General features: G+C 39.1%; 1 protein-coding gene across 1 annotated transcript in view; it reads right to left on the reverse strand.

The window, feature by feature from the left end:
• The window catches only part of LOC135708127 (E3 ubiquitin-protein ligase MARCHF6), a 30,840-nt gene extending 18,684 nt beyond the window's left edge, over positions 1-12,156 (reverse strand). Inside the window, exon 1 of the mRNA XM_065230074.1 lies at positions 10,846-12,156. Within this exon, the coding sequence (XP_065086146.1) occupies positions 10,846-11,571 (726 nt within the window). The 5' untranslated portion in view covers positions 11,572-12,156. The remainder of the gene's footprint in view (positions 1-10,845) is intronic.
• Positions 12,157-14,586: the final 2,430 nt, after the last annotated feature.

The following is a 14,586-nucleotide window of genomic DNA, read 5'->3' on the forward strand; positions in this document are numbered from 1 at the left end:
AGGAAAACGGCGCCGGTGGTGTAGTGGTAAGCGTGATTACCTCTCACCCCAGCAGGCCTGGGTTCAATCCCAGTCGGCGCCGCCGGGATGTTCTGAGGCATAACATCTCTGATCACGCCTTCCTTCGGATGGGAAGTAAAGCCGTTGGTCCCCGGTTCATGAGTTGATGGGTCGATAGGTAGGGTCCAGGTGTGGGAGCTGCCTTCCTGGCACGTCGGTAGTATTGGTGCTCAGCACGGAAAACAAGATCGACGGAAAAAACAAAACCAAAGGAGTAGATGAGGTCAATGAACTAAATTTTAAATGTATCTGTTGACATAAATCGTATTGACATCGGATTCAGATGTCCCGGAATCTGGTTTCATGATTCCCGGAATAGCGTTTGGTAAAACATCGACTAATGCCCAAAAATCGTTAACGGCCGATTTAAATGTGCAGTGATCCGAACTGTCAAATCTACAGGATTTTTTGATCTAGATAAAAATAATTTGTCCAGAATACATCAGACACGAACCAATTCATAACTTTTGCATGGGGGTTCATGGTTTAGCTAAATATTTCCCGCGAACAAGGAGCCAGATGTCTGTAGTGTGCTTTGGTCAGAAATTGTATTGTTTTTGCTATGGTCATTCATGTCGGTTTGCCGGTGGTTGAATCACATTATACTGACAAGATATAATTGATGAAATCACTTTAGTATGTATGTCCGCATCGTGCTCTCTTGCCGTGCGGATCTATTTGCTTTTTGCTGAAGGAAGTGTTACTACTACCTAAAGTACAACAAATTTAAACAGCACTTTTCAGTGCTCAACCTGTAAAATTTTTCTACCTTGTTCAACTCTTATTCCTCTTCGATCCTTTTTTGGACCCTACCCGAGGTAATCCTTCTTGGATATCGATTTGGAAAATTCCTCTTCGATCCTTCAGATTCTTATAGTAATCTGCTTGGAAGTCGATTTGGATAAAAATTTACTGCCGCCATGGCGCCTAAACGCAAAAGAAAGGGGCAAACTCTTGACCCCCCTTCTGAAGAAATTAATTTGAGTAATCAATTTGATTTGCTCACGGATGATGAGAATGATCCATCATCCAAGAAAAATTCTAGTAAACTTTCCCGGCTTAATGCCAAGAAGGAAAAAATTCCTCCTATTGTGATAACCACTTCCGATTTCCATGCTCTTCGCATGGAACTTTTGAACTTCGTGAAAGTTAAGTTTTCTCTACAAATTGGACGTCGGGGTGAATGCCGTGTATTGGCTGAAACCTTGGACGGATTTAAATGTCTTCTCAAGTATCTTACTGAGAAGAAGCACAAATTTTTTACTTACGACACCAAAACTGAACGTGTGTTCAAGGTTGTCATGAAAGGACTGCCCAGTGGTGAATCCCTGGATCAGATCAAAGATGAACTGGCAAAATTACTTGGAGTCGTGCCACTCCAAGTAATCAAAATGAAAATGAAATCCCGTCCTGGCGATTCGCGCAACGGGATTTCTAATGATTTTTATTTAGTTCACTTCAAGTCTAGTGAACTAAACAACCTTAAGGCCTTAGAAAAAGCTAGCCTTATGCTCCATGTCCGAGTGAAGTGGGAACTCTTCAGGAAGACTGGAGGAAATTTCCAAAACCTCACTCAGTGCCGTAAGTGCCAGGGATGGGGTCACGGAACTAAAAATTGCTACATGCCAGCTAAATGCATGAATTGTGGTGATTCCTCTCACGCAAAGGACGACTGTCCTGTGAAGGAAGATCCTAAGAAATTTAAATGTTCAAATTGTGGTGAAAACCACAAATCCAATTTTTGGGAATGTAAGACTCACAACGCGATCCTACCATCTCGTTCTAAGCGACAGGTAGGAAACGATCCACGTTTCCGATCAGGTACAAATTCCTCTGCTGTTAACAACGGTCAGCGAGGAACAAATTCTACATTCGTACCCGTAGGTACAAATATCACCCCTGCTTAAAAAATTTCATCTGTACCTACTCCTCTCGCTGCTAACAATGTTCAGCGAGTTAATGGAGCTACCTATGCTGCTATTGCAACGGGTAGAAATCAAAATACTAACCAACGTTATTCTAACGGAAATTTTGAAAATTTTGACCTAGGAAGCAACTGCCCCTAAAATGGAATTTTTACAGAAATCATTAATTGACATGATTTCTGATATGCTTAAATCTAACTCCATGTTTGATGCAGTAAAATTTGCAAACAGTATTTTCATGACTTTGAAATTCAGTAATGGATTTTAAAGCATTAAATATTATAAATTGGAATGCTCGATCTCCATTTTGAGAGTTCATAACGTGCATATTGCCGTTATAACTGAAATGTTCCTTAAACCTTATTTCATTTATAGAAATGATCGTCTTGATGGACCCTGTGGTGGCGTTGCCATCATTGTTCATAGACGAATCAAACATAGAATTCTTTCTTCATTTGAAACCAAAGTTTTTGAAACTTTGGGAGTTTCTGTTGAAACAAAATTTGGACAACTTACGTTTATAGCTGCCTATTTGCCATTCCAATGCGTAGGCCAGCAAAAGAATATTCTCAAGGGTGACCTCCAGAAACTTACCCGTCATAGGTCTAAATTCTTCATTATTGGTGATTTTAATGCAAAACACCGCTCATGGAATAATGCTCTAAGCAATTCCAATGGTAATATTCTGTTTGATGATTGTTCTGCAGGTTATTACACTATTCAATATCCAAACAGCCCAACATGCTTTTCTTCTGCAAGAAATCCCTCCACTATTGATTTGGTCTTAACTGATTCATGTCAACTTTGTAGCCAATTGGTTACCCATGCTGACTTCGGTTCTGATCACCTTCCAGTAACTTTTGAAATATCCCAAAAAATAATTTGTAATCCCAACAGCTCTACTTTCAATTACCATAGAGCTGATTGGGAGCAATATCGAACATTTATGGAATATAACTTCGATCCAAACATTCCTTTGCAAACCAAAGATGAAATTAATTATGCTCTTGAATCTCTGACTACTTCTATAGTTGAAGCAAGAGCTGCCTCAGTACCAAAATGCGAGGTTAAATTCGATTCAATTATAATAGACGACGATCCTCAGCTCTTGATCCGTCTTAAAAATGTCCGTAGGAGACAATATCAAAGATCACGCGATCTTGCCATGAAAGTTATCTGGCGGGATTTGCAAAAACAAATTAAAAAGCGATTCTCTGCCCTGAGGAACAAAACTTTTGAAAATAATGTTTCTAAATTAGACCCGAGTTCCAAACCCTTTTGGAAACCCCCAAAAAGTTTGAAAAAACCTCAAAAGCCTATTCCAGCGCTTAAAGAAGGTGGTAAAATTTTGATCACAAATTTGAAAAAAAAGCACAGAAACTTGCTAAGCAATTCGAGAGTTCCCATAATTTCAGTTGAGAATTGAGAATCACGTTGCTCGGGATTATCTGAATATCAGGGCTGGTAGCGATCACTGCTGTCAAAAATAGTGTTGAAGAAAAAAGTTACCAAATAGTGACTTATAGTTGTAGAAATATTGACTAAAAAGTGACCTAAGAGAAGAAATGTAGTCGTTATGATGGCACACCAAATAAATGTTTGATGTTTTAGACTAATTCAATTAGTATTTCATAAACGCTTATGTACGAGATGAACATTTAAAGCAAAAGATTCAATAGAAAGTTTATTACCAAACCCACGGTATTAGCAGCAATCAATACGAAACTAACGATTTTAAATTGGCTCACTACTTGACTAGCCTATTGGTCCCAAGCAAATCGATTAACGTACCCCTTTCTAGTCAAAATTCTGCCATACTCTAACGGAACTATCCACCTACCCTCTTCTAAAGATCATTCTCTAGCTAATAAATCATCACACTAAAGCTTCATGTTAGCATTTCCAACCAACTCTGAAAATCGTTAACTTCGCGTATGAAGTAACATAAAAACACTTTGAATGTAACAACTCAAGGCGGGAGTAGCCGTCAACAATGCTGATGATGGTACAGCACGCAACAACCACCCTACTGCTTTCTCTCTGAGATGATCACGTTGGTCATGACGAGAGGAGCAACACAATAGTTGGGTAAAGAAGAACTGCATTATAACACACCATCGACTGGAAATGCTCTCGCGACGTGGGGCTTTAGGTAGTGATGAAAACGTCGCTAGAACTATTCCACAGCCGCAGTCAGTTTATGAGCAAAAAAAAAGGGACGCACATTTTTGCCTGTAGACTTGGAGACATACTTCAAGTCTCCGCGTACATCGTACGGGTTAGGCAAAAATGTGCGTCTATCTTTAAAAACTGTCGCATTAATGGCCCTTCGCTCATTTTCAACTTCTATTCAATTTTCATACTGCCATACTCTAACGGAACTATCTACCTACCCTCTTCTAAAGATCATTCTCTAGCTAATAAATCATCACACTAAAGCTTCATGTTAGCATTTCCAACCAACTCCCAAAATTCTACTGCTACACAATGTTTGTTTTGATTCGCTATGAAAGTTTGACAGATAAAATGAGGGGTTAGTGGATTTTCCTATGTTTCGAGGGGTGAATCGATTGTTAGAATTCAATTTATTTTTAATAGGGTTCGCAGCTTTGGCTGCTTATGACGAAAGCTCAGAGACGAGATCAGAGATCAAACAACTAGCAGAGTAGTGTGTGTGCATAAAGCACGAAACGGTAAAAGCTATAGCAGACAGAATTCCGCGTAGATAGATAAACATCACTAGAGCTATAAGTCAGTTGAGAAAGACATTGTCACTTGAATTTTTGCATATTATCTTCTATGACTAATACTTTTTTGGTTACCAATAATAAATCTTATTAATAGTAAAGATTATCGTTTGGTTATTGGGTGGTGGATTTCATCTCCAACTAAAAGGAAGAAAAAGGGTTTGGGAAATATTATTTGGAGGAGATTTTCTCAAATAATATTTCTCTTCGTATTGAGCCTATTCAAAAAGGTAGGTGGTGAGAACTTCTGGAGAGAGATTCTTCTCTCAGAAATTCGTCCCATTCTCTGTGCACTCTCATATACTTTAACAGGTTATGTAGGAACACGTTTCCGGCTTGGTTGCAGTTTATTTCAGAACCACTCTTCGCTGTAGCAATTCTCATTTTCTCAATCTCCCACATCTCCGAAAACGCAGCAATGTCTCGGATCATATGCTGGGTAGCACCTGAGTCCAGGCAGCATGGAAATGGTACTGGCATTTTTCGGCAATCCACCTGCATAACTCTCTGCTCCCGCTCCGTATCCATCAAGTTTGCTGTCAACGGTGGCTTTTGCTGAACCTCATTGATTGCTTCCAAACGCGTCAAGTTAAACTTATCCAGTGGCACTTTGACCACAAACGCTCCCTCTTGACGCGATAGCATCGCAACGTTCAAGGCCGATGACTTCTCCTTTTTCTGCTGATCTGCTTTCTTCTGCTTCTTCAGCCTGAAGCAATTTCGCCGCTTATGGCCCATCTTGCCGCACTCGTAGCATTGGATGTTCTTCCTCAGTCCTACCAATGCCACAGGAAGTTGCACTGCTGGCTTGACACACTCTTCGTCCAGGAACAACCGTTTCACCTGCTCCACTGACATGGCTTCCAGCTCCTCTTTTCGCACGACCGACAGGGCACCGATGATTAAACTCTTCAGGGATAGCAACGAGTAGTGTGTTGATTTTCTCAACTTTTGGAATTGCCTCTCCCATGCCCTCCAACAGGCGGATGACTTCATCATGAGCATCGAACAGGTCCTTTAGCGATTTATATTTGTTTTGTTTGCTCCCAAGGTTGTATAGTCTTTTTCGAAGCCCCGATCATCGCAACCGTTCCCTTTGGCTGGTAGATTTCTTGCAATCTGCACATAATTTCTTTTGCGTAGGTGCATGAAAATACATGTGCCATTGCATCGTCCTCAAGTGCCATCCATAGCTCGTTGACCGCTCGATCGTCTTCCTTCTGTCGATTTGCGAATTTCGTTTCACGTTCCTGTTCTTGTTCAGGTGTTGCACCCTCAACCGGATTTGCAAAATCTTCCTCTTCCGGAACTCTCTCCAACGTATGCAGAAGGCCTTCTTGCTTGAGGTGCTGCTCAATACGCCGTTTCCAGAAAGGAAATGATTTTTCATCTTCTTTGAACAGAGGGACAGCAATTCTTCGAACTCGATTGTCCATAGTTTCTCCTGTTAAAAAGAAAACAATATTTTTATCCAATTGGAATCGTCCAACAGAAAGCTCCGTCTAGACTTCCATCAAAAACCTAACAAATGTTCAACAGAAAGCTCCATCTGAACAAATTGTAATTCTTAGATTTCACGCACACCTGGGCCCATAACCTGTTAAAGTATATGAGAGTGCACAGAGAATGGGACGAACTTCTGGAGAGAGATTCTTCTCTCAGAAATTCGTCCCATTCTCTGTGCACTCTCATATACTTTAACATCGATTAGCTTGGGACCGAAGATAGTATCAGAGCTGAGCCAACAAATTGAGCACGTTTCTTTGGGACTTTCTGGTCTTAGAGTTATCTCTATGGTATTAGTCAGGAAAATCGGGATTTTTTTTTCCTTAAAATACATGCCTGAATAAGGATATTTTAAGGAAAATAATGAATTTATATGAACTTTATAGATAGATCCACAGTGGATTAATCTTCAGTAGCAAATAAATAAAAAAAAACCAGAGGCTTTAAATGTTTTTTCTTTTGATTTTGGAACATGCATATTTCTTAGAAATTTTAAATTTAAGCTAGTTCTGGACTTAAAAACTATTATTATACTTTAAGAAATTTTCAAGAATCTGGAGTCCAATTCCATGCATTATTTTAAAGGCTATTATCATTTATTAAAAGTTCTCGAAATGTTTCTGAAGACCACTGTTCTTCTGTGAAGTTTTTCTAAATTTCTGGAACTTTTGTGCTCTCTCAATTTTTATGGAATTAGAACGAAATAATTAATTAATTTTCACTGGAGTTCTCAAAATGTCATGAAATTTCCCTTAATTTATCGACAAAAAATTAAAACTCCTTCAATAGCCTAGACATTCCTGGTGTTATTAAAACTGCCTAAACGATTACTGAATTTCTTTAAAGTTCTTTAGAATGTCCTGAATGTATCAGTATTTTTTTAAGAACCCACAACTTTACTGGAATTAATTGATTTGCCTTGAAGTTGCGACAATTTTCCTTAAATATTATAGCCATTATAAACGCTCACTAATTTTCCCTGAACTTATCTATACCTGAAGTTCTCTAAATGTGTTTAATAAACCGGAAATTTTTCTAATGAAAACGACGCTTTCGGATCAATCATAGAATTTTTGGAATATCCCATAATTCCACGGAATTCCTTGTAAGTTGCTGCAAATTTGCTTAAGTTAATGGGATTATTCTGAAGCTATCTGATCGTCCTCGAAGTACTCAGAACTTCGATAAATATGATGAAACTATCTAAAAATATCTAAATTTATTAGAAGTTCTCCGGAATTTCTTTAAGATATCGCTGCTTGCTAAAAGCACAGACTTACAGACATAACACATTGAATATGTCTCAATGTAAAACATCGTCGCTAAAACATTACCGCCATCTGTTGAGTACACTGTAGTGGGTAGTTCCATAGAGGTAACTCTAAGACTAGAAGGTCCTGAAATAACGTGCCCAACTTTTTGGCTCAGCTCTGGTACTCTCTTCAGTCCCAAGTTAATCGATTCACCCCTCGAAACATAAGAAAAACCAATAACCCCTCATTTTATCTGTCAAACTTTCATAGCGAATCAAAACAAACATTGCGTAGTACTAGAATTTTGACTAGAATGGGGTACGTTAATCGTTTGCTTGGGACCAATAGGCTAGTCAAGTAGTGAGCCAATTTAAAATCGTTAGTTTCGTATTGATTGTTGGTAGTACGCTGATGACGGTAGTGTATAAACATCAAACGCAAGGGAGTTGACTATGCGCGCCACAGGTGGCGGTACTACCAACTACGATACTTTTAAATTGACCGTTAAATACTTGTTCGATGAACAACTTGCGAGTGTTATGCCTGTTTGCCTGTGCTATAAAAGTTCACGCATTTTTTTATTAATGGAACTTGGTTGATGTTCTTTAATCAATTTAACTAAATTTACACACTTTTATGTTCTTGAAATCTCAATAATATAACACCCTTAAATTACATTCACGTTTTCCGGATGATCATATATTTTATATCACGTACGAAATTCTCGCGGAGCTTTGCTGAAGTTTCCGGAAATTCCCTGAGTTTCTCGGTTTTTTTATCTTTGATTTGATTTCCGTCGATCTTGTTTTCCGTACTGCGTATCAATGCTACTGCCGCCAGGGAGGCAGCTCCTAAACATGGACCCTACTCTATCGACCTATCAACTCATGAACCGGGGACCAACGGCTTTACTTCCCTTCCGCAGGAAGGCGTGATCAGAGATTTTATGCCTCCGAAAATCCCGGCGGCGCCGACTGGGATTGAACCCAGGCCTTTTGGGGTGAGAGGCAATCACGCTTACCACTACTCCCCCAGCGGCGCTCTTCTCAAATCTTCTTTAAGGTTTTTACAATTCCCTTGAAATTATTTGAACTGCCCTTTGATTCTCTGATCTGTCTTGATGTTCTCGAAGCTTCCCTAAAGCTCTCAATTATATTGAAGATCTCGGTTCTGCTTGGAAATAAATGGATTTCCCGTAAACACCTTTATATTTCTCTGAAATTCTCTGAACTTCTGTGAAGTACCTGAAATATTTCTGAAGTTTTCATAAATTCTCTGAAGGTCTCTGTACTTCTTGGAACATCTTATCGCATCATGGAACTATCTTGAATTTTTCTTAATTTTCGATTAAAGATATTTAAACTGCTCCAAAAGACTGAACTAAAGTTACGGGAACTGCCCTTAAGATCTGAAATTACCCAAACATCTCTAGTTCTAGCTTTTCTGAGGTGCTTAGAACTTCTTCTTGCAAATACCCCTCAAGTTTTCCATGTTTCTCAAGTACGCTTGACACCTGTGAAGTTCTCTGAAATTCTAGGAACTTCATAAAAGATCCTGAAAATTTTCGGATGCCAAAGGAACCGCTTTGAAGTTCTTAAAGCTTCCAGTAAGTTCCCCAAATTTTCAGCGTGTTAACTTCCCTTATGTTCCCGCAGTTAGTTTATGGAGCTTCACTGAAATTCTCAGCATTTCCTTTCATTCATCAGAACTTCTTCAAAGTTCCTACAATTGTTGTAAAGTTAATAGGACTGCGATGAAGATCTCAGATCTTTCATAAAGTTAATTACGAACATGAAATAAATCATTTAATGTTTTCCTTAATTCAGGCAGTTTGAAAATTTTCAATATCTTTAACTTGTACATGGAATACGAAACTTCAAGACATGAATGTTTTTAGATCTTGGACTTACTCAAATTAAGTTAGTTTTTAACTATATTAAAGTGGGAAATTAATTAAGTGTTAAACTTCAACATTCAATGGATTTGATTGTAAAACTGTTTCTTCAAAACTGATTGCCATGTCTTATTTTTTTTTGGTTAATTGCTGTTGTTTTTTTATCTAAAAAAAATATATTTAACGCATTTAAAAAACATAGCTTCTTATTATAAGCCTGGAATTTATCAGTTAAAGTTCTAAGACTAAGTAAAGAAAGACGATTAAACGTCACAAAGCAAAGAATGCTCAATCTTGAAATAAATTCATGCTACAAAAATTGAAAATAGTGACTGATTACAAGAAAAAGTAACTTTTAGTGTTAACTTTGGCCTTTAAAGAAGAGACTTTTTAGTGACTGGCTTGAAAAAAATGACCAAGTCACTAAAAAGTGACTCGCTACCAGCCCTGGAATATTTTCTCTCGGGAAAATATTTTTGATGATTCCTGGGGGACTGATTTGGACGAAGTTAGATCTATAACTAAAAAGTTTCAAAATATGAAAGCTCCAGGTGATGATGGAATTTTCTATATCCTCATCAAAAAACTCCTGAAAAATGGAAAAATGCTACAGTTGCTCCAATTTTGAAGCCGGATAAAAATCCAGCTGAAGCTTCTAGCTACCGTCCAATAAGTTTGCTTTCTTCAATAAGCGAAGAGCAAAATGTCCAAAATAATTAATAATTTCAGGCAAAAATTGAAAATTGCAACGGTTAATTCCCTTTATAATTAGATAAGATTTAGATTCAGTTTTTAGTTTTAAGATGTAAATTGTTATACTGACATGCAGGTTTAAAAAAAAACCCTGTTTAAAATGCTAAACAATGTAAAAAACACTTAGATATATATCATAACAATTAAGGCTGGTAAGTTACTGTAGTAACTGGAGGACCTAGGGTAAAATTAATTGTAATTTATTTTCAATTTGAAACAAATAAAGAGTTAAAACAAATTACTAGCCCATGTCCTGCTACTAAAGTTACTTGTACCAAGGAAATTTTAAAAATATATTCACTCTACCGATTACATACGGTTACTTGCTTAAACTCATCTAAATCAGTTAGAAATGTTGATGTCAAAATTGCATAAGAATTATACTCATGAGTGCTTGATTATTGGAAAATGACAAGAAAGCGAATGATCGGTCGTTTCGTCTCGTGATAGTGAGAGGACCTGTTTTCTCATTGTCACATGACGGGGCCGTGATATTTACCAGCTCTGGCTATGGCAATAATTATCAATCGACCAATTAGATTGATTCCATTTATATCAACCTCGTTGTACAACATTTCACGACTTTTACGACATGGTTGATGTGCAGATCAAGACCTTAAACATAACTATAAGATAGGAGCTATGATTCAAATTGATAGATTGCATAGATATAACTACACGAAGCATTTTCAACAGTTAGCACTTACCCGATCTTGCAAGTTAACCAAATTGTTATCCACAAAGTTGTTATTATTATTATTGTTGTGCTCCTCTTCGTTATTGTTGTCATCATTGTTGTTGTTGTTGTTATTATTATTATCGTCGTTCGCTTCCGGTCCGTTGTTATCCTGATTCGGGCGTTCCTCGTGCCCGTTGGCGTCGGCCTGGACAGCCGGAGGAGGATCGTCCCGTTCCAGCCAATCCGGTCCTCCGCCATGTATGATCTGCTCCCGCAGCCACACCAAGCCCACGAACGTAAACAGCGTACAGGTCGCCACGAAGCATCCCCGGAATACGTCGATCGCAATATTTTCCGTCGAGAACATATCGATCGGCAGGGTCAGCAGCATATCGATCGAACCGGAAAACAGGAAACGATACGTTCGGTACGCCGTCAGCGGAACCACACCGAGCCACGCCACCGCCACCATACTGTAGTGGATCCAGTACTTCACCGCCGTCCCAATCGAGCTCAGCAATCCTCCGGCGACGTACTTCAGCGGAAGCACCCGCGGCATATCCGGCGAATAGATGGGCGTAAACGAGAACCGGTGCCCGCACAGTTCGCAGTATTCCTTCCTCGAGTAGCGCATCCATTGCATCAAACAGTCCTGGTGGATCCACTTGATGCTTCCGGTGCAGATGCACGGGTGAAACAGTGGCCGATCGGATTGCGCCTCGCAGCGGCAAACCCGACAGATGTCGCCTTCCATTGTTCTGGAATCTTCACAATCACCCGTTTTCCCACCCCCCGTATTTATTTATTTACACGCTGATCTTTTTCAGCTGATGATTATTTCTGCTCTGCCTGAGCAAAACAGGAAGTGACATTCTCCTTTCCTCCTGCTGCTGTTGCGGTTAACGCTAGTAGTTAGTAGCGATCGAAAACCGGATTTTCTGCCACCATCAAACCAGAAACACTAGCACTACGATTTCTTCGCTTCTTCTATCAAAACAATCCAAAAATTTGCACTCCTTTCGCGTTCCAAATCACCACCGACCACGACCGAAAACGAAACCAGAGGCTCTTCAGCTTCTCTCCGACCCCTCCACCGTTGTCCTTGAATGAATGAGAGAGCGACGGGGAAGGTAACTTCCTGCAATCCTCACTGCTCAGAAGCGCGAAATTCCACTTTCTTCACAACCGCCGAGTGATGAACTTGATTTTCGCACCCGCTACGGATCACTATCCGACGACGTAACACCCGGATTACGGGGATTATTTTTGGGAAAATTTCACCTGCGCGATTTTTATGAAGTCAAAGTGGTGTCGAAATTTTTGCTGCTTCTTCTTTGGCTTTTTTCCGTCTTTTGTTTGCGCACTGCGATGACTTTTCTCCGTCAGCAGCAGAAACGTCAAAAGGGTGCGACGGTGTAATGCCGTCGAGGGGTGTGTGCGGCTAGGTTTGCGTTTCAGGATACCTCGGTTGAATGGCTACACTCAAAAAATTTATCACATATCTAATGGATGAAATCCATGTGAATTTCACATAGCTTTTCTGTGATCACATAGCAGCAAATCCCACCACAAAATCACATGAATATTATGAGGTCGATGAAATTCATATGAAAAATCACATACAATTAATGTGATTGCATAAATGTTATGTGTAATTCAGATGAATTCCATTAATTTTGATTATGGATGAAAATCATGTGCCTTTCCAATGGAAGCTACATGAAAACTTTTTTCGGTGTATAGCCGCATAAATAAGAGCAACCGTAACGGTCGTTGTCATTTGCGCGATTATTTTAACAGCGCACATCGCTCTCATTTTAGTTTAGTCACTCTTCTCCACACCGGTCGCTGCTATCGCGGTTATCAATTAACTCGCCGTAGTCCGTACCGGTTGTGAGCATTTTGACATTTCTACGAATAGCAACCTTTCTCCCGTGCTGCTATCGCGCTGTTAAATTTGGTAACGCGCTTCTCACCGAGAAGCCGACTGCTATTTTAGTGACTCGTATGGCAACCCCCGATACGGTAGCTGCGCTATGATGAGGGCTGCTAAAATGAGTTTAGCAGCGTACCGTTACGGTTGCTCTAATGCGAACCATTGCTTGACCGTACCACAAAATGCTAAACTTTAACTGAAATGGTTATGGAACTTTACATGAACGTTTTTGTGATATGTATTATGGTTTTTTTGGTAATGAACCTTTCAAATAATGGGTTGTTAAGAACCAATACCATTCAAAATAGTTGTTTTCTCCATACATTTTCGGAAAGAAAACTATATTAGAACCACAGACAAACAGACATAACACATTGGATATTTATCACTGTAAAACATCGTCGCTAAAACATTACCGCCATCTGTTGAATACACTGTGGTGGGTAGTACGCTGAACAGATGGCGGAAGTGTGTAAACGTCAAACGCAAGGCAATTGACTATGCGCGCCACAGGTGGTGGTACTACCAACTACGATACTTTTAAATTGACTGTTAAATGCTTGTTCGATTAACAACTTACGAGTGTTATGTCTGTTTGTCTGTGTTAGAACCTTTGTTACTTATGGTTTGAGAATTTTAATGATTATGGCTATGGTAGTCAGTAGAGAGGGTCTAGTGTAAGAGAGGAGTGGACTGGCAAGTTTATAGCCAAGCAAACTGTTAAAGCCAGAGCCAATCGAGCAATCTTGATTGCATTGGCAGTGTTGCTAGAAATCACCTAGGCATAGTTTGCCAAGGAAGTTTATTTTGAATCCACTCCTCTCTTATACCACAAACGAAGTGACAGACGGAGCGGCTCGAAAACTTTGGTGACTAACCTGCTATTTAAATTTTTCAGTGTACCACATGGCAACACCACTACTACTGGATTTTTCCACATGGCAACACTACTATGGATTGTACTAGCATTTTCACCAAATGTATTAGAATGTTTTGGTTCTATCTCTTTCACTCTACTCAAAACTGAAATGCATAAAAAAAATGACAAAATGATACACTCTTTGCACACTGTCAAAGAATCATTGTACACAAAATCAACTTTGTTCAAATCAAAACCAAAAAACTAACCCATCTGGTGGACGATGGCAGAAGCTTCCAAGAAAATTCTATTACAGTGAACCACATTATTTTAATTAATTTCTTCGCCAGTTAGTCGTCTGTCACTTCGTTTGTGCTTATACTGTACCCTCTCTAGTAGTCAGTAAATTCCATAGACCTTTTGACGTTAAATCGTCTTTCTCTATCTAGCGCACATCAATTAATTTACGGTTTGTTTTCCCACTAATCTGTTTCCCTCTTGCTCGCACTCGTTCGATTAAAATGGTGCAGTAGTGTGCGCCGATTAAACGTCAAAAAGCTCTATGGATGGTTTTGTAACATCGATCAACTTTATGTGGAATATATCGCGAATAGGTTGCCTGTAAATTAATGATTACCAATTCGCGATATATTCCACATAAAGTTGATCGATGTTACAAAACCATCCATGGACCTAACTGACTACCATAACCATTAACATTAAAGTCCTCAAACCATAAGTATAAAGGTTCTAATAAAGTTTTCTTTCCGAAAATGTATGGAAAAAAACAACTATTTTGAATGGGAATGGTTCTTAACAACCCATTATTTGTAATGTCATTACCAAAAAAAACCATAATACATAAGGTGAAAACTTAATCGCACAAACGTACATGTAAAGTTCCATAACCATAACCATTTCAGTTGAAGTTTAGCAGGGATTATAAACAATTCAGTGCCAACATTTCAAAGGGG

This window comes from Ochlerotatus camptorhynchus, unplaced genomic scaffold (genome assembly GCF_037179485.1).
Source record: "Ochlerotatus camptorhynchus isolate MF236.1 unplaced genomic scaffold, CSIRO-AGI_Acam_v1.1 ptg000328l, whole genome shotgun sequence".
Classification (NCBI taxonomy): Eukaryota; Metazoa; Arthropoda; class Insecta; order Diptera; family Culicidae; genus Ochlerotatus; species Ochlerotatus camptorhynchus.